This window comes from Trachemys scripta, chromosome 15, assembly GCF_013100865.1.
Source record: "Trachemys scripta elegans isolate TJP31775 chromosome 15, CAS_Tse_1.0, whole genome shotgun sequence".
Lineage (NCBI taxonomy): Eukaryota > Metazoa > Chordata > Testudines > Emydidae > Trachemys > Trachemys scripta.
In genome coordinates, this window is record NC_048312.1 from 2631727 (window position 1) to 2657298 (window position 25572).

General features: G+C 49.5%; 1 protein-coding gene across 3 annotated transcripts in view; it reads right to left on the reverse strand.

Moving 5' to 3' along the window:
* The window catches only part of MYO18B (myosin XVIIIB), a 188217-nt gene that overhangs the window by 161194 nt on the left and 1451 nt on the right, over positions 1 to 25572 (reverse strand). For all 3 annotated transcript variants that reach the window (XM_034790788.1, XM_034790789.1, XM_034790790.1), the window contains exons 2-9: positions 23057 to 23797; positions 22453 to 22519; positions 20832 to 20944; positions 19907 to 20083; positions 18481 to 18679; positions 15774 to 15916; positions 13031 to 13131; positions 8885 to 8948 (exon numbers count right to left, since the gene is read on the reverse strand). In XM_034790788.1, the coding sequence (XP_034646679.1) occupies positions 8885 to 8948; positions 13031 to 13131; positions 15774 to 15916; positions 18481 to 18679; positions 19907 to 20083; positions 20832 to 20944; positions 22453 to 22519; positions 23057 to 23719 (1527 nt within the window). In that variant the 5' untranslated portion in view covers positions 23720 to 23797. The remainder of the gene's footprint in view (positions 1 to 8884; positions 8949 to 13030; positions 13132 to 15773; positions 15917 to 18480; positions 18680 to 19906; positions 20084 to 20831; positions 20945 to 22452; positions 22520 to 23056; positions 23798 to 25572) is intronic.

Consider the following 25572-nt stretch of genomic DNA (forward strand, 5'->3'; position numbering starts at 1 on the left):
AGCCCTCTGACTACTACCCCATGCTACTCATCCATGTGGGCACAAATGATACTGCGAGGTGTGACACTGAGCGGATCAAGAGTGATTACAGGGCTCTGGGAGTACGGGTGAAGGAGTTTGGAGCGCAGGTGGTATTCTCTTCAATTCTTCCTGTCAAAGGTAGGGGCCCGGGCAGAGACAGATGCATCATGGAGGTGAATGCCTGGCTGCGAAGATGGTGTCGCCAGGAGGGCTTTGGCTTCCTAGACCACGGGATGCTATTCGAGGAAGGACTGCTAGGCAGAGATGGCGTTCACCTTTCGAGGAGAGGAAAGACCCTATTCGGACACAGACTGGCTAACCTAGTGAGGAGGGCTTTAAACTAGGTTCGACGGGGACAGGTGAGCAAAGCCCACAGGTAAGTGGGGAACATGGAGACCGGGGAGATGGGTCGGAAACGAGAGGGAGTGTGGGCTATATTGGCAGAGAGAAAGGAGAGTCAGGACAAAACTGGGAGGAAAGATCAAACCAGTATCTTAGATGCGTATATACAAATGCGAGAAGTATGGGGAATAAGCAGGAAGAACTGGAAGTGCTAATAAATAAATACAACTATGACATTGTTGGCATCACTGAAACTTGGTGGGATAATACACATGATTGGAATGTTGGTGTGGATGGGTACAGCTTGCTCAGGAAGGATAGACAGGGGAAAAAGGGAGGAGGTGTTGCCTTATATATTAAAAATGTACACACTTGGACTGAGGTAGAGATGGACATAGGAGACGGAAGTGTTGAGAGTCTCTGGGTTAGGCTTAAAGGGGCAAAAAACAAGGGAGATGTCATGCTAGGAGTCTACTACAGGCCACCTAACCAGGTGGAAGAGGTGGATGAGGCTTTTTTCAAGCAACTAACAAAATCATCCAAAGCCCAAGATTTGGTGGTGATGGGGGACTTCAACTATCCGGATATATGTTGGGAAAATAACACAGCGGGGCACAGACTATCCAACAAATTCTTGGACTGCATTGGAGACAACTTTTTATTTCAGAAGGTTGAAAAAGCTACTAGGGGGGAAGCTGTTCTAGACTTGATTTTAACAAATAGGGAGGAACTCGTTGAGAATGTGAAAGTAGAAGGCAGCCTGGGTGAAAGTGATCATGAAATCATAGAGTTTGCAATTCTAAGGAAGGGTAGAAGGGAGAACAGCAAAATAGAGACAATGGATTTCAGGAAGGCAGATTTTGGGAAGCTCAGAGAGCTGATGGGTAAAGTCCCATGGGAATCAAGACTGAGGGGAAAAACAACTGAGGAGAGTTGGCAGTTTTTCAAAGGGACACTATTAAGGGCCCAAAAGCAAGCTATTCCGCTGGTTAGGAAAGATAGAAAATGTGGCAAAAGACCACCTTGGCTTAACCACGAGATCTTGCACGATCTAAAAAATAAAAAGGAGTCATATAAAAAATGGAAACTAGGACAGATTACAAAGGATGAATATAGGCAAACAACACAGGAATGCAGGGGCAAGATTAGAAAGGCAAAGGCACAAAATGAGCTCAAACTAGCTACGGGAATAAAAGGAAACAAGAAGACTTTTTATCAATACATTAGAAGCAAGAGGAAGACCAAAGACAGGGTAGGCCCACTGCTTAGTGAAGAGGGAGAAACAGTAACAGGAAACTTGGAAATGGCAGAGATGCTTAATGACTTCTTTGTTTCGGTCTTCACCGAGAAGTCTGAAGGAATGCCTAACATAGTGAATGCTAATGGGAAGGGGGTAGGTTTAGCGGATAAAATAAAAAAAGAACAAGTTAAAAATCACTTAGAAAAGTTAGATGCCTGCAAGTCACCCGGGCCTGATGAAATGCATCCTAGAATACTCAAGGAGCTAATAGAGGAGGTATCTGAGCCTCTAGCTATTATCTTTGGAAAGTCATGGGAGACGGGAGAGATTCCAGAAGACTGGAAAAGGGCAAATATAGTGCCCATCTATAAAAAGGGAAATAAAAACAACCCAGGTAACTACAGACCAGTTAGTTTAACTTCTGTGCCAGGGAAGATAATGGAGCAAGTAATTAAGGAAATCATCTGCAAACACTTGGAAGGTGGTAAGGTGATAGGGAACAGCCAGCATGGATTTGTGAAGAACAAATCATGTCAAACCAATCTGATAGCTTTCTTTGATAGGATAACGAGCCTTGTGGATAAGGGTGAAGCGGTGGATGTGGTATACCTAGACTTTAGTAAGGCATTTGATACGGTCTCGCATGATATTCTTATCGATAAACTAGGCAAATACAATTTAGATGGGTCTACTATAAGGTGGGTGCATAACTGGCTGGATAACCGTACTCAGAGAGTTGTTATTAATGGTTCCCAATCCTGCTGGAAAGGCGTAACGAGTGGGGTTCCGCAGGGGTCTGTTTTGGGACCGGCTCTGTTCAATATCTTCATCAACGACTTAGATATTGGCATAGAAAGTACGCTTATTAAGTTTGCGGATGATACCAAACTGGGAGGGATTGCAACTACTTTGGAGGACAGGGTCATAATTCAAAATGATCTGGACAAATTGGAGAAATGGGCTGAGGTAAACAGGATGAAGTTTAACAAAGACAAATGCAAAGTGCTCCACTTAGGAAGGAAAAATCAGTTTCACACATACAGAATGGGAAGAGACTGTCTAGGAAGGAGTACGGCAGAAAGGGATCTAGGGGTTATAGTGGACCACAAGCTAAATATGAGTCAACAGTGTGATGCTGTTGCAAAAAAAGCAAACATGATTCTGGGATGCATTAACAGGTGTGTTGTGAGCAAGACACGAGAAGTCATTCTTCCGCTCTACTCTGCTCTGGTTAGGCCTCAGCTGGAGTATTGTGTCCAGTTCTGGGCGCCGCATTTTAAAAAAGATGTGGAGAAATTGGAAAGGGTCCAAAGAAGAGCAACAAGAATGATTAAAGGTCTTGAGAACATGACCTATGAAGGAAGGCTGAAAGAACTGGGTTTGTTTAGTTTGGAAAAGAGAAGACTGAGAGGGGACATGATAGCAGTTTTCAGGTATCTAAAAGGGTGTCATAAGGAGGAGGGAGAGAACTTGTTCACCTTAGCCTCTAAGGATAGAACCAGAAACAATGGGTTTAAACTGCAGCAAGGGAGGTCTAGGTTGGACATTAGGAAAAAGTTCCTAACTGTCAGGGTGGTTAAACACTGGAACAAATTGCCTAGGGAGGTTGTGGAATCTCCATCTCTGGAGATATTTAAGAGTAGGTTAGATAAATGTCTATTAGGGATGGTCTAGGCAGTATTTGGTCCTGCCATGCGGGCAGGGGACTGGACTCGATGACCTCTCGAGGTCCCTTCCAGTCCTAGAATCTATGAATCTATGAATTTCTAAGCAGCCCTACTCGGCTTGCAATGGACACGGCTCCATCACAGAGGCCAGGGAATCAGCAAGGAACTGCAGTGAAGAGGCTAACTTTAGGGGGCTTTACCTGGAGAAAATGCAAAGTTCCCTGAGTGCTTAATGCCATATGACCATGTGCAGCCGATCTCATTTTGTTTATATCAGTTCTCATCACTCGCCCATGGAGCTGCACCGTAACTTTGCAGGAGTTGGGGTGAAGTTCGGGTTTGCTGTGAGCTTTGAATTAGAACAGGTTGGGACGCAGGAGTCAAAACCAGGCAAGCCAGAAACAAGCCCTAGGGACTTAGCCAATCTTTACATTCACTTAATAAACCCATCTTATTGATTCAGGATAGAGTCATGTAGGGAAAGGTTTACAACCAGCCTTCAGCCGGCTCAGAGCGAACCCAATCGTAGGATACAGCTCGGATTCCTCCTGACTTCATGGGGTATTTGATTCTTAGTCCCAAGGGATAGCTTGGGAATACTTGCTGGGCTTCCTCCCCTGAGCTGCAGTTTCTGCAGGACTCTCCGATAAGTAACATGGTGCCACATGCATGCTGTACGGTTCTAGTTCCATGTTTCAATTTCACACGTTAGTCTCTCTCCGTCTGCACCTCAAGAGCACAGCAAAAGCTTCGCTGTGTTTTGAATGTCACTGCAGTTCAGTCCCAGGGACAGGAGATATGCTGGTGGAAAGGGATCGTCACAGATATATTTAATAAACACATAGCGGTATGATGTAGATGGACACGTACCTATACCCCACACATATACACATAGCTATAATCTCAGCAGGAACTGGCAGCCAGGGAGCTAGTCCTCCCTTGTCCCTTGTTTTAGCAAATATTTTGGAAACTGATCACAACACACAATAAATCAACCAGCACTAATTGGTGCCCAGTTCCAATCTCCTGACCAGCCTAATGGATCTTTCCCAAAGAAACAGTCGACTTTACATTGAGAACAGGCATGAAAGATTTCAGGCCAGAGGGTACGTGCCTGGCATAACAGCTTATAATGGAAGTGTCTTCCCAACCCTAACCACTGTGTCACTACCACAAAGCTGCACTGTCCAGAATGGCGCAATTTGTTTTCAGCTCACTCTGCTGCAGAATCTCAACATAACCCTGCCCCGCCCTCGATTGCTAGGGGTGGGTGTGAAGGTTTTTCCTTTTTGTTATTAGCCCCTGGGTCTGCCACGCGTAGTATGCAATCAGCAAAAATCCATGTTGTTTACTTGATACCCCCCGGCAGTATTCACAGCCACCACAGAGAGAAATACGAAGCACCACTGAGGGAGACGTCCCGTCTGCTTCTCCTCCACAACCGCCCTAATCTGAAGAGGAGGCACAATATACGCCCAGGCTTGTGCATATGGTCTTGTAACACTAGCCAGAAATGCAGCTGGGCTTTGCTTCATCCACATTAGGAAACCAGCTCTCTCGCAGCATGCCCCATTGCCGAGCACAACCCAGCACATCCAACCACTGGGGTGACCGCTGGAAATCTGGAAGCCCTTGGTGCCTAGGAAGTCACCGCTCTGTCTGAGTCATGCCTTTGTATTGGTGGCTCAATCCCTGTGAAAGGAACAGGAACTGCCTGGGGAAATGGCTGTTGTGACTTTCCTGTTAATTTCTTTTCCACTCCTCTGGGCACTCTTGTTAACTCATTATGCACCCAGGAGCTGAGCAGCTGGAAGAGGCCTCAGGGAGCAGTCTGAGTAGAACAAGGTGATATTGTTTCAGGAACAGATCCAGCTCCAAACCCAACCAGAGATCACACGGGCCATCTGGTGGTGCTAGGCAGTGGATGCTCAATCTAAGCCTAACATCTGAATCTGGCTTAAAAAGGGCCTTTTGCGATGTCGGGAAAGCTTCCCGACTGATGGAGAGGACGTGCATTTCTGTTTATCTTGCCACATTTGCCAGTTATCGGCGATCGCAGACCCCTGCACACGTGCACCTGGAATGGGTCAGAGATTAGAAAACCCATTCTGCAGTGCACGAGTTCCCACTGCAGGGTGAGCAGCATGTCAGCAATCTGCAGATAAAAGCTCTCAAACAGGCACTGACACCACAGACCACAAGGCATCTGCAAATGCTGCTGCAGTCCAGCAAACCACTAATCCCCAGACTGAATGTCCCAGATGGCACAAACTGGCAGAGAGGCTCATTAGAGCTCTGAAGGAGCCAATAGACTCCGCGGTCGCATTGCCCAGAGATTGTCGGAATCCTGCCAGGGAGATTCCTTGCATTTTCATTCTTTTCACTTTGCTGATTTGCTAAGACTAACAAATGTGCACGCTGAAGAGTACATTGATGGAATTGAGGCAACATTAACAGGCTGGCTTAAATATGCGCCATTTTCATTTTTCTATACTGACTGTTAATTAGGTCACTTTCCTTCATATATTCGCCACATTAACAGTGCTGGGGAGGAAGAAGTGAAGCCTAGAGAGATCAGTGAGTGGGAGAAAGGAATAAAAAATCCTCCACTTTGTACTGAAAGACTTCAGCTAGCACAGTGAAGAGCATCATATATCGGTTTTCTGACACAGGCGTCAACTAAAATGTAACTCAAGAAGCCCTTTGCCTGGTGCAGCATCTCAGAGATTGCAGCCTAAATTCCTGTTTAATCCCATGGGCAGCAGAGCAACAATGAAGAAAGGAGAAAAGAAATACCCCAACCCTGCGTCCTTTCCTTGTCAATTTCAGAGTCACAAATGCAGGTGAATCCAGCCCTCCCCACCCACTGCTGCCAAAGATACAGTGCACCTGCAGAACTGGCCCGTCACTCACATCTGCCATGTAATGCACCGTGGGGCTGGAAAAAATGGGCCAGCAGCACTATTGACAGGAATTGTCCACAGGGAGGATATCTGCAATTCTATCCAAACCTAGGCACTCCGGAACAGGAGGAAGGCATGATGAAAGAAGGTCATTACGCTGGGAAATAGGCAGCTTCCATTTTAACCCTTTGGTGAGACTGTGAAAACTGAGCTCATCGCCTGGTGCATTAGCAGTGATCAGTAACAGGCCAGGCCCTGCCAAACCTGGAAACTCCACCCAGCCTCTGGCCAAGGGATCAATTGCAGAGCAGCTAATTTGTCTGGCCCTGGGATTTGATTAACAGCTACATAATGAAGACTGAAAATTGAATTGTACCAAAAGCTGATACAACTGTAAATTGCTGTGATTCATGCCAGTGCTTTGGTGCATTGGTAAAATGCCTAATCCCCGCAAACAGCTAAAACTGATAAGGAGCAGATGCTGAAAACCAAGTGTAGTTATAGCCCCTAAAAATATGATTCTGATGTTCTCCAAAGCCTGATCTCACCCATCTGAGAACTACTATCGCACGGAACTATCAGAATTATTCACACGGACAGAACAGTACATTCTGTCTGATTTCACTGAATCAGGGACAACGGAGGCAGACATGTTTCCTTAAAGGTGCCGCAGTGAGTGCTGAATTTTGAAAGACAAGGTTGAGACAAACTCTAATCCCGCAGGGTGCTAGACTGCTCCAGTACAGACACCAAGAAACCAGTGGCCCACAATCGCCCAGTCTCTGCCTGCTGGCTCTGCTTCCCTCCACCAGCCCTCCCTCAGACCAGCTAGCAGCGCCTCTCAGGGACCCACTGTACAGCTGCGCTGAGGAATTTCAGCTCCTTCACTCGCACTGGGTCCCACTCCTCATCCCCCACCAGCCCACCCGAGCTCAGCATAACCCCGCACAACACAAGGCCGTTCTGGATCCAATTGCGGTATCTAGCGTTGGGAGCCAAAGCGAGAAGTGTGGGTCAAAGTCAGTGTGTGCTAGGGTCAAGGGGACAGCTCCAGACTGGGGGGTCCCAATCACTGCAAGCCGGATGCCACGGCGCACTGCGTTACGACGACTATTATTGCCAGTATTTACTATTGAGACTACCAGAGCGGCTAAGAGCCCTAGCCAAGGACCAGGTGCTGTCCAGACAGAGTGAACAGATGGTCCTGTCCCAAGGAGCTCACCAGAGGAGAGATGATAGATAAGCTACCGCTGGGGAGCACTCAGACCCAATGACACAGTAGCCGTCAGCACGATACCCAGTGCTCTCAGCACACCCGGGGCTAGCCATTGTCGGGTTTTTTGTAGACAGCCTGGCACAGGAGAGTTTTACGGGGGGATTTGAATGAGGAGGAGGAGGTAGCTTAGCAGGGGATTATGGGAAGCTCCTCCGAAGTGCGAGGGGCCACGTAGAAGCAACCACAAAGCAACCTGTTGGGAAATGTACCAAATGGGCGATGGAGGCTGGCACCGCTGGCTGGTCAGAGGTGGGAGTCGACATTCTGGTGTCATCGTATGGGTCTGGGACAGGCCAAGAGCGAATCAGGCCACTGGAGACTCCATTGTCACCCCTCTCTCCCCACAGAGCAGTATGAAGAGATTGGATCTTGCAGTCCAGAAAACCATTTCCACACTAGTTGACAAATAAACTCAGTTCCTTCTGACGCACTCCCTGGCTCCTCGCCTGCCCTCCTGTGTGCCCCGAGCTAATGACACACCACCCACTTTGCCATCCAACACTGAGAAGAAATGCAAAGTCCATCCGAATTGGGAGCCAGTGGGTGTGACGAAGGCGCTTGTTCTTGAGCCTCCCAGGAGAGACAGCTGTATTTTAGAGAAAATGTACCGTCCATCCATCCTGAGATGAACTGTCCAGTCAAGGAAGGAGGAGCTGTGCAAATAATAGAGCTTTTTTGATCCCAGGATTTGGTTCAGACCCCTGCACCCTAACTCTGAAATTGAGAAGTAGAGCTGGTCCGAATTTTTCAATGAAATGTCTTTTCATCAGAAAATGTTGAGTCATTAAAAATGAAACTTGCCATGGAAAAGTGTCATTGTCAATGAAAATGTCACTGGGGAGGTTTCTCAGGTTCAGGATATTTCTGGTCAGAGAGAGAATGGCCAGTAGCCTTGAGGGTACTCCCCCTGGGATGTGAGAGAGTCCCAACTCTGAAGCAGGAGCACTCACTCTCTGGTTTTTCACAAGCTCTAGTTTTTATACGAACGTGGAACACAAACAAATGTGGAAACTTCAAAAAATTTTCACAAAACCAAATTCTTGTTTTCCAGCCAGTCCTACTCAGGAGCCACATTAGGGTCAAAATGTCTCAGGAAAGTTCAGGGTCTGTGCATTCCATACATCACACGATGACCCCTACATTTCCTGTCTAGACCTCCAGGACAGTACGTGGGAAGAGTTTATCTCGGCTGTGCTGGTAATTTGGTCTGAGGGGTATTCCTCCACTAATGCACAGCTCACAAATTCTCCATCTGCAGCATATTTCTAAAACCAGGGGAAGTGCCATTTGAAAGGTTCACTCCTAGGAACAACGCTCTTGTCACCTGGTGTGTAAGAACAAAGCCATGCACACCAGACAACGCTATGCAGAACAGTCCGGGGAAAAGCAATACAGGCAAAGCAGGAGGTAATGCAACTGGTTTGTATAGCCCTACCTTCGAACATGGCCCGATTCCAAAGGAGTTGCTCTCAGCTGTCTGGTGCAAGTGCAGCATCGTCCTGAAAGCAGTTATGAAGAATGAAAGTTAAACCACACCTCAGTGCTACCTGATAGGTCTTATTGCCCTCCAGAGGGAGCCGGATCTGGTGCATGAGAACATTACCCAATGCAACAGCACTGAGTAGTGTTCAAAGCCACTGAGGGAGCTTGGATAATCCAATCGCTCCGCTGAGAGAGAGAGAGCATGTCGCTCTCGAGGGAGGTGGACATATTAAACTCATGTTTTCAGGTATAAAGAACAGGAGTACTTGTGGCACCTTAGAGACTAACAAATTTATTAGAGCATAAGCTTTCGTGGACTACAGCCCACTTCTTCAGATGCATACTCTGAAACCCGTTTTCAGGTATGTTTCTTAAAGGCTCATGCTATTGGAAATGCTTCTCTGTGTCCCTTTCGAGATCATCAAGCCCAAAGGAGTATTGTAAACTTCACTCTAGAAAGGCCTTCGCTGGCCAGAAGTTTCAACTCCTTTCACCAAAGCAGATTCTCTCCAATTCCCATCTGTGTTTTCTGATTTCTGCGTGCTAGTTCCCCTCTTGCAGTCCCATGCTGTGTGCACAAGACGTACAAATGTCCTTGGCGCTTCCTTTCCCTCCCTTTGATAAGTAACTCATTGGGTTTGGAGGGGAGGTGATTAATAAAGGCTCCTAGCCATGAACCGGTTTATACCTCCAGTCCTACAGTTACCAACACCACAATACAATTCACACCCCGGTGAGCTATTCTGTTGTAGTGTGAATTCACTACCATGCTGTACGGTATCGCACAGGGTCAGGGTCGCAGTCACAACCCAGCTTTGCAGATATGAACCAGGGTGCCCACATGGTTCTGTGAAAGGGAGATTGGGAATTCCAGGAAGCTCATGGGCCAACTCAGACAAACAGAGCTCATGTTGGCCTCCTGGGTTCAAGGGTATTCGTTACTTGTATAGTGCCACTGGTGTGTATGGAGCACTGCAGGTACAAGGGGAAATGGCCCTGCCAGTGGAGTTAACAGTCAGTGGGACTATTTCTGTAGTAGGGGCGAATTAACTTGGGTCGGATGCAGCCCAGAATTGTTAGGTGGGAGGTGAAATCATTCATATAAAATGAAAAGTGACCCAAACTGGCATCCAGAACTCAATTATTTGTGTGTGTGTTAAACTGTTAACTGAATTTTTTGGAATTATTTTTCATTTTCTTCTGATTCGCTCAATCCTGGTTTTAGCCAAGATGCAAAAGCACCAGAAGTCTCCTGCCCAACCCTGTTCTCTGAAGATTTCTCGCCCAGTTCCACACTCGAGCCTCTGAAAGTGATCACTCCACACCCCGGAACTTTGACGTTTGCCCACTTCCCCTAAGATGACACCCGAAACAAACTCACTATAATACAGTGCCCTGATTTCTGTTGCTTATGTGTCTTTGCTGTCCAATCTCATTCTATCAGACAACAGATTAACAAACAGGCCAAAACTAAAACCAAATTCTGTGCGGGGAAATCATTTCATAGCTATTCTGCTCCCTCTGCTGGGGGAAATCAGAGTTCCTCAGTATGGTTCCAGAGCCTGATTCACATCCCCTGACAATATCATGTTGATTTGTCTGATCCTACATCTCTTGTTTAAAGTCTCCCTTATTAGCCCGTAACAATACATCTATCTCTAACAATAGCCTTGTCAAGGGCAGTCCTGTCCAAAGACCTTTAGAACAAAGCCTCTGCCAGACTGATTTTTTTTTCACCTTCTTTATCAGCACAGAAACATTGTGCTTAGTGCAAGGCCCCCTGGATGATCCGCACCATACGTTCCAAGTGTCTTTGTTCTGTATTCAGCCCTCATCACAGAGAACTGGACCACACTATTCACAAAGCAGCTCTTGAGAATAATTGGGGTCGGGGGAGGAGAGCGGAGCCTGGAAGCAGATCCCAACGGTCTAACAGTTATCTAATAGAAAGCTGCGCAGATTGGCCAGCCGTGTCCAGTAGCAGCTCTGTGACTGAGGAGAAACATCTCACAATCGGTGGCCTCTCTTCTGAAGCCTATACACATTTTGTGCCCTGGATGCGCCTATCGGCCTAGATGGCGATACGCTTGATTTACACCCGTGTACACAAGAGGAGAATCTCTCTCACCGGTGTAACACTTCTTTGACCCATATTTCTAAGTGCGTCACTTTTGTCTAGCATCTCTCTACACACACACACACACACACACACACACACACACACACACACAGCTCCCTGCTGAAACCTCATCACGTCTAGCTGCTGAAGGGTCTAATGTATCCACCCTTCTGTGCGGGGGATACATCCGGTATTGAAATGGACCCTTTGTAATAATAAAGGGACATGGAAACCGCAGTGCCCGTCACCCAGCCGAGAACTGATACATTCGAAGGCACTGGGTCATGGTACAGCTGACTAGTAATGAACGTCAGAGGAGCAAGTGAGGGGAAATGTGCTGTATGAAATACTGATCGGGTGGAAGATCTCAATCTATTGTGGGCTGAGGTCTGCAGTGGTGAGGTTATATTCACAGACAGTACTGTACCTCCACAAGGGGTGATCCAAGTGACCAGCACACTGAAATTTTGTGGTTTGTAGCCTTTTTTAAAAACTTATACCTGAAAACCATTCTCTGGGTGTAATCAGAGTGGCATGCGCAATTGGCTAGAAGAGTCTAAATGGACCTATACAGTGAAGATCTTCTCCTGACCTGCTATTTGCCTGTGCAACCTATATTTCAAAATCATAACTTCTGTACATTGTTACTAAACCGGCAGCTACTGGTTAGAGAACATGAGTTCGGCCTCTGTCTCCCACAGCCGTGAAAGGATTTTCCAGGCATTCCCCGAGGAATGGCTCCTGGACTCAACGTGTGCAATATTCCGGCAGGAGTTGGGAGGAAAGAACTGCTTTTCATTCCTCTCCCTGGAAAGGGACTGACTGTAAGAGAGAGCTGAACAATGACAAAGAAGCCGCCCTATTCATTGGGATTCAGCTGCCAGCGTGGAGAGAGGGAGCCCTTCTGGTTAGTCTGACCTCTGGGCCCCAGCGCTGCTTGTGGAGCTAGCAGGCCTCAGCCCTGACAGGACCCCAGCCCAGGGTCTCCTCCAGCAGTGCCTCTCTCACGCAGGTTTATTACCCCGCACAAGACATAGCAACAAAGCAGCTCCAAGACCCTGACGTCCCTTGGCTGGTGCTTTCCACCACATAATAGGGACTATTTGCCAGGAAGTGCTAACAGAGCCTATTTACTCGGAGAGGCACATCTTTCCCTGTCTGGTAACCCAGCCAGAGAGACCAATAGCTCTCAGCACAAACAGAAACAAACAGAAGAGAGATTGCTAGAGTCCCTCATAGTCCATATGTGTTTCTCACAGGCTCCAGTCTCACCTGGAAGCCTCTGCACAGAGCCCAGTATCCCTCCCAACAGTCCCCTCCAATGCAAGAATTAACTAGCCCGTTCCTTGCCTGCTGTCCCCTCCCACTCATCGCTGCCTCCTCCTCACACCTCACTATACTGCTGCGCATTCTCTGGAGGCCCCCATGCATTCCTCTGGGTTCATGATCAATCCCGTCCTCAGCAAAGCTCGTCCAGGAACTCACTTGGGGGCACACAGGCTCATAGAAATGTGGGGCTAGAGGGGACCTCGAGAGGTCATCTAGTCCAGGTGCCTGCACTGAGGCAGGACCAAGTATTATCTAGCCCATCCCTGGCAGGGATTTGTCCAATCTGTTCTTAAAACCTCCAGTAACAGGGATTCCACCACCTCCTTTGGAAGCCCGTTCCAGAGCTTGGCTACCCTGAGAGCTAGAAAGTTTGTCCTAAAAATCAAACCTCAATCTCCCCGGCTGCCTGCGATGACCTTGCTGAGGTCGGTCCCATTGCTGTCCCTTGGTCTGTCTTCATGAACCCGGCCCCCGGGGAGGGGAGATATTAACACGTCACACTCCCTCACCCAATCTTGTTAGACCCGTCTGTGCTGGATGCGTCACTTCTAGTGGCCCCATCACCATGGGATCTAGCCATGAGGGCCTGGCGGAAAGCTATCGCACACAGACACACGGGATTTCATCCCACACACACGGCCTCAGCTATACCTGTGAGCCATGTCCAGGCCTGCCAGCATCTGAGAAAAGACACTGAAGTTGCTCTCTCCTTCTGGTTGCTGTGCGACACGGACCCTTTCCAACAGCATCGTCTGGCAGAGGAAAGAAAGAGAAGCTCAGTACCCACTCCCCAGCCTGAAATCCCCACCCAGGGCCAGCCGAGCGCAGAGGCTGTGAAACCCAGACTGGCTGGGAATAGCCAAATGACCATCGTACGTTGTGACGGGCGGGGTTCTTTACGCCGAACGCCCATCGCTGGCCAGATCAGAGTCACCGAGGAGTGAGCCAGACCCACAGACCTGGGGATAGGACGATGCCACCTGGATTTTTTACATATTTTGGATGTGGACAAAAGGTTAAAGCTTTTGAAACTGGATTATTTGAGAGACCAAACTTTTCCCTGGGTTACACCAGCCCAGCACCCCTGCGAAGTAAGAGATGTAACTGAGAGGAGGATTTAGCCCAAGGCATGAAGGGGTAAAACTTTCTACAGCATGTAAGGGACTTTCAATGGGACTTGGGCTTTACATCACCTAGGCGCTGTTGAAAACGCTAATGACCATCCTCAAATGATTCCTTCCTTTGTATCCCAGGGACAGGCAAACCATTCCCGGACTGGAAATGAGCCTGAACCAAACTCTTTGATCTTTATTATTTGTTATGGCTGAGTGCCCCTGCCTTTACAGCCGGCAGCTGAAGCGCCAACCTACTGCAAAGAGCCGATTCTCGTGATGGTTCCCCCAGAGCTGCAGGTGATTATCCGCTATGCAGTGCCATATAGCGGCGCATGTTCAGATGGCTCAGACACACCTCACCGCACAGCCGAGCCAAGCCAATCCTGCCAGCAGCAAGGGTGGTGGAGCCTGGCAGCTTCGCCATCACTGCGTACTACAAAGACTCGCTCTTGAAACCGGGGACCCCCCTTGCTGCTCTCCCCTATGTGCTGGGAACAGCCTGCTCCACTCTGCCGTTAACTTCCCAACCCATCCATGGTTCGCCCTGGCGATCTGACCTGTACAAGCAGGAAGCCAAGGGGGGTTATGCTGCTACATGGGACGCCTTGGTGAGTGGAAGGGAAAAGAAAGACAGAAACGCCTCCGTTGCCTGGAGCGTCTCTCCGAGCACACCATAGCTGGCCTCTTTCAAACGCAGGGATTCAGGGAACTTAATCTCGGAAGAAGAAGAATCGATGCAGCGGATTTCAGGGAGCATTAGAAATGGAAATAGCGAGAGAGCCAAAGTCAGCCTTGAGCTGCACCAGGGGCGTCTCTCCTAGTCTGCCCCTCCCCAGGCAGCTGCAGGGCTGGTTCCCGATGGGCTGCTCCGCAGAGAGGCCCAGCTAATGCACTCAGGGGACTGTTCCAGCCCAAGGCAGGTCTGCTAGCTCCGAGGCCGGCCAGAGCAGTCGGCAGCATGTGCCAGTGACATGCAGGGAGTATATCTATGCTGCTCGATTCTTGGCCCCTGGGATTCCCACCCAAGTAACTCAGCTCCTGAGAGCAGGGGCAGGGCAGAGCTTTGCTTCCCTTAACTGCGCTGATAATGAAAGCAGAGAGAGGCTTCTGTTTAATTTCACAGCCAACGTGTACGGTGCTGCTAATTAAATGCCAAATTATAGATTTACTTCTGCCTATTTCACACCAGCCCCATTCTGCTTGTCTCCCCAGGACAAGGTGGCTGGTTACTGGCCGCTGTGGAGCCCAGCGGCGTCACTAGAAAAGCTCGTGCTTAGCAGGAATTTGGATGACCTAAGTCTAATGCTGGACAGATGAGAGACTGGGGACACATGCAGGGCTGCAGCTACCATCGCTGTCCCTCCTGGCAGCAAATAGGTAGAGGCATTTTCCATTCAATACACAGAAACCAGCTGCCAGTCAGAGCTCAGGCCTCCCCCAGGTTCTGAGGGGCTTTGGTTTGTCTCAGAGCAGCAGAGAATCCAGAGCCCCGGACAGCCGGTGCGGATGTTACTTGTTGCCTATTTACTGAATGTCCCACCAGGATGTTCCTCGTGGCAAGGGTGGCCTTGCGTTCAGATCCATTTTATATCAGCTTATTTTCTCCGGAGTTCCTATTCCACAGGACAATGCAAACACGTTCTGGTTTGTTAACCGGGTCTGGCAACACTCCCTTGGCGTCGCCTGGCACCGGGCACTGGACTCAAAGCAGGGACTTGAGTTCTAACCATGGCCCCAGTGGCCTTGGGCAGGCTGCTCCCCTCTGCCTTGGTCTCCAGACAATGCTGACCCGCCTTGCAGGGGTTGCTAGGGTTAAACAGCTGACACTAGAAGAGTGCTCTGCAAGGACTCAGTCAGATGATGACTGAACCAACCATGGAGTGAAGGGGTCTGCATGGAAGGCAGCTGAGCACCAACCTGACATGCAATAGACCCCAGAATTCTCATAGCCCATTAGACCCCAAGGAAGGGAGAAGTTTTATAGAGATGCTTTACTGGGCAGCACTTGCATTCCCCTTTACCTCCTCTAAGCCTCCACCCATTTGCATCCCCAGCAGGACGCTCTGTGCATGTCCACAAGTGCTAGACGGCAATGTGACCATGGGGATTACTGTGTGGTGCTGTTAGAGAGGGACCAACCCTGCACCTGGCATACAAGGGCACCAAAGAATTGCAGTAGATCTCCTTTGGCCACTTGAGCTCTCCCATCTTGCCAGTGGAAGAGGCTGGCACTGTGCAGCACATGACCCGGGTGCGGTGGCAGGGGTATGCAGAGTTACCTGGAGGTGAGCGGCTGTTATTCGACCTGTGGCGTTGAAATCCAGCGACATGACCATGGAGAAGCGAGTGGAGGCGCCATTGTAACAGGTGGTCACTGTCCCAAAGGCTTTGAGGATTGTGAACATGGCCTGAATCTTCTCCACTGCAAAAATCAACACAAACAGTCTGGTTTGCAACAAGCTCTGTGACTGGCTGTAACAACACTGCACGCTTCCCCGGTTCGAATCCCAGGTCTCCATCTCCCTGGGCCCCCGTGCGACAACTACACATAGCTGCTGCTATCCCGAAAGCATTCATGTTCTTCACTGAAAATCAGACCCTCCTCCAAGTCACAACTCCTAAGGCCATCTCTGGGTTGGGTCCTGCACTGATGGGCCCGCATGGCGCTGACTCTCTTAGCAGGGAAGGCTGTGATGACACAGTGGAGGCCGCTGGCTCAGTGGTGTGTTGTGGCTCATCATTCTGTTTATCCCTTGGGAGGGCCTTCATTTTTGCATGCAAGGTCATTGGGAGTTAACCCTGTGTAAACCTAGATGAGAAAATGTTTAATTTATTCGATTTTTTGAAAGTCATCTGTAGGCGCCATCCAGGCTGCGGCCTCCTGCCCCAGCAATCAAACAATACAATGTAAATGTAGACCAGGGACTATCCATAAATGGAGACATCTCAGCCCACACCCTCCCCCACAGCCTTACCACAGGGAGGGGAAGAGGTGCTGGAAAGCCTAACAAACCCAGGCTCTGGGGAAACGGGGTGTGGGAGCAAGTTCTAAAATCATTCCAAAATGTTACTGCACCGGGAGCATTTGAGACAGGCACATTACACCAGTAGAAGGGATAAATTCATACATATTCTTCCTTTCCCCTTTGTGCAACAAAAATAAAATAAAATGCAACCACACAGTGTCAGATTCTAAAGTCATCACATTGCAGCTGCATGGACTTTACCGTCAACAGCCAGGAAAGCACCCAGAATCTCATGTATCAGAAGCACAGGGGCTCCTACCACCCGAGCTACAAGAGAACCTCTGCTAGTCAGAATGGTGCTAGGATTTAGCAGGAACAGGAACACAAAGGTTGTGGGATTCCACTCACATAACTGGAGAGGACAGTCCGGCCCTTTTCATTCCTACCTGTGATCAGTTCTGTGCACACATGGGAGAAGTTCCCCATAAACATCCACACAAAGCCACCTCCTTCATACCCTTCCTTGACACACTCCTCTGTCCTGAAATCTACAAAACCTTGGAGTTTACAGACCAACGTGGTTGTTACTGAAGTAATAAACTTGGTGATTGGTTCAGAATAACTAAGTGTCCTAATCTGGGAAATACTGTCCAAGGTAAAACTAATGAGCTACTGCTCCCTGGACTCCATACAAAGGAATTATCCTTATTACATTCCATTCAAATAGTGGCTATCACATTTAGCCAGTTGGAAAATATAGTTTGTTAGATTTCGGCTTTAAACAAATCTCATCAGCACCTCGGTACATTCATAAACCTGGCCCCTACTCACTCTCGCAGTATGCTGAGCCCGCGGCTTGCAATGCTGAGCTGGACTAAAATTAATGGTAATGATCTGTATTACGGCAGCCCCCAGCAGCCCCAGTTAGAGACCAGGCCCCACGGTGCTAAGCACCGTAGAAACACAGGACAAGGAGAGGCCCCTGCCCCCAACTGCTTACACAGAAATGTAGAAATGTCGGGCTGAAAGGGCCCTCGGAGCTCACCAGGTCCAGGCCCTGGCATTGAGGCAGGATCAAGTAAATAGACCATCCCTGGTAGGAGTTTGTCCAACCTGGTCTTAAAAAACCTCCAGTGATGGAAATTCCACCGCCTCCTATAGAAGCCTGTTCCAGAGCTTAACTACTTTACAGCTAGAATGTTTTTCTACTAGCTAACTTCAATCTCCCTTGCTGCAGATTAAGCCCATGACTTCTTGTCCTACCTTCAGTGGACAGGGAGAACAATTGATCACCCTCCTCTGTATAACAGCCCTTAACATAGGTCAAGACTGTCCTGAGGTACCACTCACCCAGCCTTCCCTCCTAAGTCAGGGTTTCTAAACCTCATATCATTTTTGTTGCTCTCCTTTGAACTCTCTCCAATTTGTCCAAATCTTTCCTAAAGTGCGGCACCCAGAACTGGACACAGTGCTCCCGCTGAGGCCTCACCAGTGCCGAGCAGAGTGGGACAATTACCTCCTCTGTCTGACACACAATACTCCTGCAATACACCCCAGAATTACATTCGCCGTTTTCACAGCTGCAGCACATTGCCGACGCATATCCAGAGCCTTTTCAGCAGTGCTGCCCTCTAGCTAGGAATTCCCCATTTTGTAACTGTGCATTTCCTAAGTGAAGTACTTTGCACTTGTCTTTATTGAAGTTCATCTTGATTTCAGACCAATTCTGTAAGTGGCCAATGTAAGTATCGGACAAGACACAACAGACAGACAGACAGAAGGGGAGCATGAGTGCAGAGGAGTAGCGTCTCATTGTTCTCCCCCAGCCATTCGTCTGTCTTCACCAGTTGTCTCTTCACATATACTTGGATTGGAAGCTGTTTGGGGCAGGGACTGTCTCTTTGTTCTGTGTTTGTACAGTGCCTAGCACAATGGAGTCTTGGTCCATCAGTGGGCTCCCTACGTGCAACTGCAATACCCAGAACAATAACGTGCAGACATAGCCACCCGCTGGCAGTACCTGAGACTCTGTTGTCCACGCTGCGGGCGACGCCCACCAGATATTCCAGAGCGCTCTGGCAGCAGGTTGTTTTCCCAGCACCGCTTCTCCCCAAGGGCACAATTGCCTGGTCCTGCCGGTGCATGAGCAGGCTCCAGTAGGCTCTCTGTGCCACGGAGCAGATGTGAGGGGGCATGTTGTCTCGCTTCCCTTTGAACACCTAGAGACAGAAGGGCCGCGTGAAGGAGCTGCTCTAATGATCTCGCTTAACACGGAGTCGCCCGGTGGGGTTCTCAGACATGAAAGACTTTGAAGGTTTTCACGTCAAGCCTGTCTGTTTCCATTCAGACTGCGCTTTGTAACCCCACTGGGCTTCCCTGCAGCAGGCCCTTTCACCGCTCCTTCCCTGAAGCGCCCTCCCATCGCCTTGAGCCTGGCTGATGCTCGCACTGGAGGGACGGACAGTTCCAGATCACAGGAAAGGAGCGTGCGAGCAGAGAGAGCCCGCTGTTAACGAGCCCATCTGTTAATGAACGGCTGTGCCTTTAACGGGATTCCTCCCCTCTCTGCCCCTTCATGTCACCCACTGGCCCAGTTTCCTAGAGCTCTGGGAAACTCAATTCCTGTTTTGCAGAATTTCCTCTCTGTTTTCAGTGCACACCTCTCCAAAATACATCGCTTTCTTTGCAATTCTAGCAAAACAGCTCTTTTCTCACTCAAAGCAGGCAAGCACACACTTCTAATGAGAATAACCTTCTCCCCTTGCATTCAAAAGGGTGAAAGAGAAAGGCCCGCTTCACTCAGCTTTTGCTTCAAAATGGGTCCGCTTTTGTTTGAAAAGTTCATGCGAATTGGGCTTAGTTTCACGTGCCTGATGCCAGGCAACCTCCCCGCTTGATTTTTCGTACTGCTTTGCATTTCATTACGGACACGTCTCACCCCCCTCAGTTTGCTCTGCCCGGCCATACAGAAAGACCCAGGTTCTGATCCCACCACAAGGAGTGAGGATGCTCAGGTTGGTAAATCCCACGTGTGCTGATGAGAAAATGGAGCCCTGTGTGTTGTTTTCCGCCGATACAGGAGCTCCAGTCCTGCTTCCTCAGATAGGAGCTGGGCACAGTTCCCTCACACTCTGCTTCCCAGCCCGCTCTCTGTGGCTATGATGGTTCTGGGGCACCACCTATTGGATACTGATGGAAACCAAGGAATTCTCCTAGGAAAGTGTCTTAGGGAACCAGGATATTCACTGAAGATCACTTTCCAAACTAAACAAATAAAACCCTCTAAAGCGCTTCTAAAATAGCTTCCCTGTGAAATACGTGGCATAAACCGAGCACTCAATGGTGTGGGATTTGCAGCCATCCCAAATCCAAGCCAGGGAACCCGTCTACCACATCACACCATCATGTAGCCTCTGCATGAGACAGGTCACGCGCCCACCACTTACCTTTCCTGAGTAGTTAGTAGTGGCCCAGCTGGGCTTGAGTGCAATCAGGCAGCGCCCTGCATAAGTGTTGCAGAGCTGGGACTGGTACCGGTGCTGGAGTGTGTTAATGACACTCGATTCATTGAGACTGAGAAGTGCAGCAAGATCTTCCGTGTAATCCAGTTCGGAGGGATTGGTCTACAAAAAATAATGCACGAGAAGCCACTTGAGGGCCCGGCTGTGCTGGAGAAACTCATTTCATTCCTTGCAGCGCACAGCTGATAACACTGATAACCTGGGAAACCTAACATTTCTCCAGCTCAATGGGGAGTTTCCTGTGATCACCCTTGGCATGGGGGGAGGGTGCCCAGCTAGAGACCTCACAAGATGTGACTCTCTGGGGCAGAGAAGTGGTCAGTTTTGGTGCTGCTAAATGTATATGTATACGGACATACCACCCAAAACGTGCTAGACACTTTCCAGACCAATCGGAGGCCACCGTCCCTTCCCCAAGAGCTCACATCTTAATAGGGTTGAGTACAATTAACCGTCAGCAGGAACCAAAAGCATTGGAGAGCTCGGTAGTGTCTTGCAAGTAGGTCCAGGAATAGAGCCATGTAGCAGCCAGAGCAATACTCCAGCTCTGCTGTTGCTAACTGCAGCCTGGTGTGCACCAGATTCCAAGCACTGCAGCCAGTCGCAACGGAGAGTCAATTACCAAACAGCCAAAAAGTCTCAACCACAAGGAGACTCTCCAGCCATCAGACAGGACATCCAGTAGGGATGGGGGCCCGCGTTTATCAGCATAAGCTGGCGCAGCTCCATTGACTTCAGCAGAGCTGCCCCCACCTCGCAGGAGCAGTGAGACCATTCCGGCTGGGATGGAGGAAGAGGCTTTCCAGGCAGGTTTGACAGCATCTGTGGGGTTTTATTTCTGGGTACTCACCCAGTGAATATCCTCCTCGTCCACCTCAGTGACAGTGTTGTCAGCTTCTAAGCGAATCCTCACCCTCCCAACTGGCAGCTCCGGGGTCCCCACATCCGGCTTCAGCACGGTAGCTGCAAGAGAAGCCCAAAGATGAGCTCTTTCCTAAATAAGGGGCAGCTAATTACAGAGGTAGCTGAACAGACCTGCACAAGGTGTGGTTCTCATTCAGAGAACTACAGAGGGGCCAGTTCTGATCTCGCCCCAGCACTGTACACTAGGGAACTTCTCGTGCACACCAGCAAGGTCTACACAGTCCAAGCAGTGCACAATGCTCTAGTGGCTTTACAACTCACACTCCTAGAGTCCTTCGGGCTATGCGCACTATGACTCCATTGCAAGTGTAGGTATGATGGCAGCACAGGTAGGCATGCACATTTAATCTAGCCAGCACGGGTAACAGTGTCTAGAGATGTGGCAGAACAGGCTTCAGCACAGGCTAGCACCAGAGTACGTACTAAGGGTCCCGGCTGGCTTGTACTCCGGTTGCTAGTCCAGGCTGAAGCCTGTTCTGACAGTTCAGCACCACTATTGTAACCCATGCTAACTAGATTCACGTTAGCACAGATAAGTCTACCCCCGTTGCATTCGCACCTCCACTTGCAGAGGAGACGTGAGTCACAGTTCCCGTTATGTACACGTACTGCCAGAGCGAGGGAAAGGGGCCACAGGATAAACGAGAGATTCAGACTGGTTTATAAAACCAACTCTGAGCGTTAACAACAGTGTGCACAGAAAAGCATCATGGGAAATACCTTAAAGAATACGAAATGCTGCCTGTACTGGAAGAACGTTACAGGGGAGGGCAATATGGGCTCCAATGTTTGTATGCCTTCAGTGAGAGCGACCAACAGGAAAGAGATCCCGTCAGGTATTAGGTTTGCTGTTGTACTTCAAGGGTGATATTTTGCCTCTCTCCCCACTAGCATCTGGAGGCTTAGTGGCACTTGCACCTTGCACGGCCCTTTACACACAATAATCCCATTTCACACTCTCCTGCCCGTGAGAAATCCAGACAAGATTCAACCCATTTCACAGATCAGGAGAAGCAAGTCATCCAAACCTAATGGATGAATCTCTGGACAGGCTGAGCTCCCACTAACCCTTCTGGGGCCATGCAAGCTGCAGGCATTTGGCTCTTTAGAGACCAGGCCAGGCAGGACTTGGCCAAGCCACATAGTGAGTCCTGACGGAGCCCGGAACAATACCAAAGAGCCTCACTCCCCGGCTGTTGTAACTGCCAGACTAGGAGGAGGTCACAGCTCTTAGAAGAGGCTCCTCTCCTGTCCGAGCTCAGCAATGGCAACACAGGGATAGCCAGACTGGATAGGACCTGAGATCCACCCAGTCCAGCACCCTGGCTGCAGGGGTGGCCAGTGCCAGTTGCTTCAGAGGAAGAAGTCCTGTAGTCTGTAGAGATGGGATTAGCTTCCCCAGGAGGGTTCCTCCTAGCCCCCAGTGGTGCATGCAAAGCCAGAGGGTTTATCTCCCTTCCAAACAACACCAAAGCAAGTTACTCACAACACCAAAGCAAGTTACTCAGCTTAGGTATCAGAGTGCAGATGGAGAAAATGAAAGTTACCGAGAGTAAATCCATCTTTCTGGACAAGCCAAACTTTCTCTGTTTCATACCACACGTCGTCATGAACCTGGAGACAGAAAGAGAGTCAGGTTCCTTCAGCAGGAGACACTGAAGCAGAGGCAGTTCTAATCTGATCTTTTAACAAAGTCTTTGACCTTTGATCTCACACACAGGGACCATTTGCTTTCCAGCCACAGGAATTAGCACTTTCCTGTTAAAGATCTTCATTTGCATTACACAAGGCTTCTTTCCCGTTTGCTGGGTTACTTAGTTACAGGGGTATAGAGAATGCAAATGTTTGCTATTACATTATAACTGGGTACAGATACATGAAAACAATGCATGCAACATCCCACCTGGTTTTCATGAAATTTAAACACTAAACACATTCTTACACATTTTAACGTCTGCATGCATTCTAATCAACTTGTCACTTTTAAGTCTACATAACACACCAAGTCTTCTGATCTGGGACCTTAAACAGCTTCAATTTTGTTTCAGTTCTCCTGTATCAAAAGGGTTTTTACTCTAACTCCACAGGGAAGGACTCTATACGCCATACTCTAGCTGAACAGCAGGACACGTGGACAGGGCACAAAATCACCTTGTCTGAGTCTGCGCTTTCCCCTGGCTCCTTGATTTCTCCAGGCTCCTTATTTTCCACTGGTTCCTCCTCGATTTCTCCAGGCTTCTTCTTGACCTCCCCTTGTTCCTCCTTATTTTCCACTGGTTCCTCCTCGATTTCTCCAGGCTTCTTCTTGACCTCCCCTTGTTCCTCCTTGATTTCCACTGGTTCTTCCTTGACCTTCCCTGGCTTCTCCTTGATCTCCCCTTGCCCCTTCTTGATTTCAGCCTTGATTTGGGGCTCCCGCTGCTTCTTCGTTACCACCTTCTCTTTCCCTGAACTTTCAGGACGTTTTCTCCTCAGTGCATCGCCCTCCTTTGCAGGATCTTCACGGTGGCGCTGAAAATCCTTACCAGTTGTTGGAGGACCAGCCAGGGCATGTTCCCCTTTACTTTGTTCCTTAGAGCTCTGCTCAGGACATGGAGGTTTGGCAACTTGGGACTCATCTGGTGGGATTGTCTCCCCTGGTTTGGGAGTGTCTGCTGCCTTTTCAGGTGCCGGGGAGGTGGCTTTCACAATGTTGCTCCTCTTCACGATTCTCTTGAAGGGAAGAGGCTTTCTCGGTGCAACTTCCGCTGTCACTTCCCCTTCGTGCTGCTCTCCATTCAGGCCGTTCTGCAGCAGTTGCCCTTCACTTGCCATTTCTCCTCCTACTTCAAGGATGTTCTCATCCTTTATCACAAACTGCTGCTCATGGTTGTTGTCGTGCTTCCCAGGAGGCTAGAAACAAAATCAAGATGAAGCTGAGCCTGTTAGCATTAAGCCTGGTGACGCTAGAGGAACAGCTCACTCGGTGAATTCATCAGCCTGGATTTGGCAGCCAACAGGCACCAGGGTCTCTGCAGAAACTTAGACCCAGCCTTATCTCAGGCACAGAGCTACAGGGGGGTTGGTGAGTTGCTCTCCTCACCTGGGGGTCGAGGAGGGTTTGATTTTAGAGAGACTTGGAGCAACTAAAAGCAGCTTCCAATTTATAGGGATAAACGGCAGGGCCAGATCACAAATCGCAGGAACAGCAATATGCATGAGCAGCTATGTCCTTATGTCCCATTTTCAGCAGTGATGTGGGCTCCTAGGACCTTAATTCAGTGGGACCTAGGGCCAGATTTCCAAAGTTATTTAGGTGCCTAAATGAGCAGAGGGGCAGCTCATGGGATTTGGAAAAGCCCTCCGACTCCTGACTCCCATTGATTTCACTTTGAAGTTAGGTGCCAGGTGCTTTGGAAAACCCCACGATGCCCATCTACTCCTTCAGGTGCCAAATACCTGTGAAAACCTGGCCCTTCTGACAATGTTACCCAGGGCCTAATCCTGCAAGGTGCCGAGCAGAGCTGGTGGACAGTTTACGTCCAGCCCTGGTGCCAGCATCTCCGGTGGAGCCGAGCATGCTGAATGCCTGGCAGGACTGGACACCTAGGGCTCTCGCCCTGACCCAGGGACGCACACAGTGCTTGCTTTAACACGAATGTGTGAGTTGGAGCCTAAACCCCTGGGGCTTAACTAGCACGGAAGCCTTGAGCTGCCCTCTGCAGAAAGGCCAGTCGCATCCCTGGCTGCACACAGCGTGAGAGAGGGGTCCGTTTCTCCTTGCAAGCGCTCCCTGTTAGCATGTCCAGTCTAGACACCTACACTGAGCTGCAAGGTCTAGCTCCAGTCCTCCGCCCATTGCTCCGCTTGTCCATGACTCCGGCAGTGGAGGCGATAGCGAGGGAATTAACGACAGCCGGGTGAGGAAGGCATTGTCACCTGGCCCTATCTATCCATTACCCTCTGGCACCGGATCTAGCTGGGGAAGACAGAATTCTTCCCCCGGAGAAGGTCTGTTGGCTCGGGGATGGAACTGCCATGGAACAGACTCTGCGCTTCCCTCGCCAGCTAGTCATGCCTTTGAACCTTTCGTTTTGGGCAGTGACCAAGGGATCAGGAGGCTCAACGTGCACCACAGAGAATTTTTCACTTTGCCTAATTTCTAGACTGGCTATTAAATGTGTCTAGGGTGGCTACTTGCACTAGCAAAGCCACACGTGCCTGAGATATACGTTAGTGGTGCTCAGTCTCTGCCCACGGAGCATGCTGGCATTCGCTGGGACTAACTCCGTTTTCATCGCTACCCAGCAAACTCCAACCCAGAGCCAGGCAGTCCAGAAACTTCAAGGGAAATTCCAGGACAGCACGGCCTTCCGGTGACCACAGGCCACCTGGCAACTTCCCGAGGAACCTCCCCTTGGTAACATCATTTGAAGTGCTGCCTCCAGTGCACACGTCCCCGGGCTGCCTTCTGACTGACCTGCTCTGGTCCTGCCGCCAGAGCACCTGTACAAACAGACTGCTTTGCACACTAGAAACGGCAGAGATTGCTTCGGATCTGGAGGGCGGTTTTATCAATGGGGCTGATCTTTTCCCACAGTCGCGGCTGCTCAGGACCCTGGGAATCTACCTGGGATCAAGGCAACTGGTCTGAACAGCAGGTCCTCCTGGGGCAGGTCCCAAGGCTG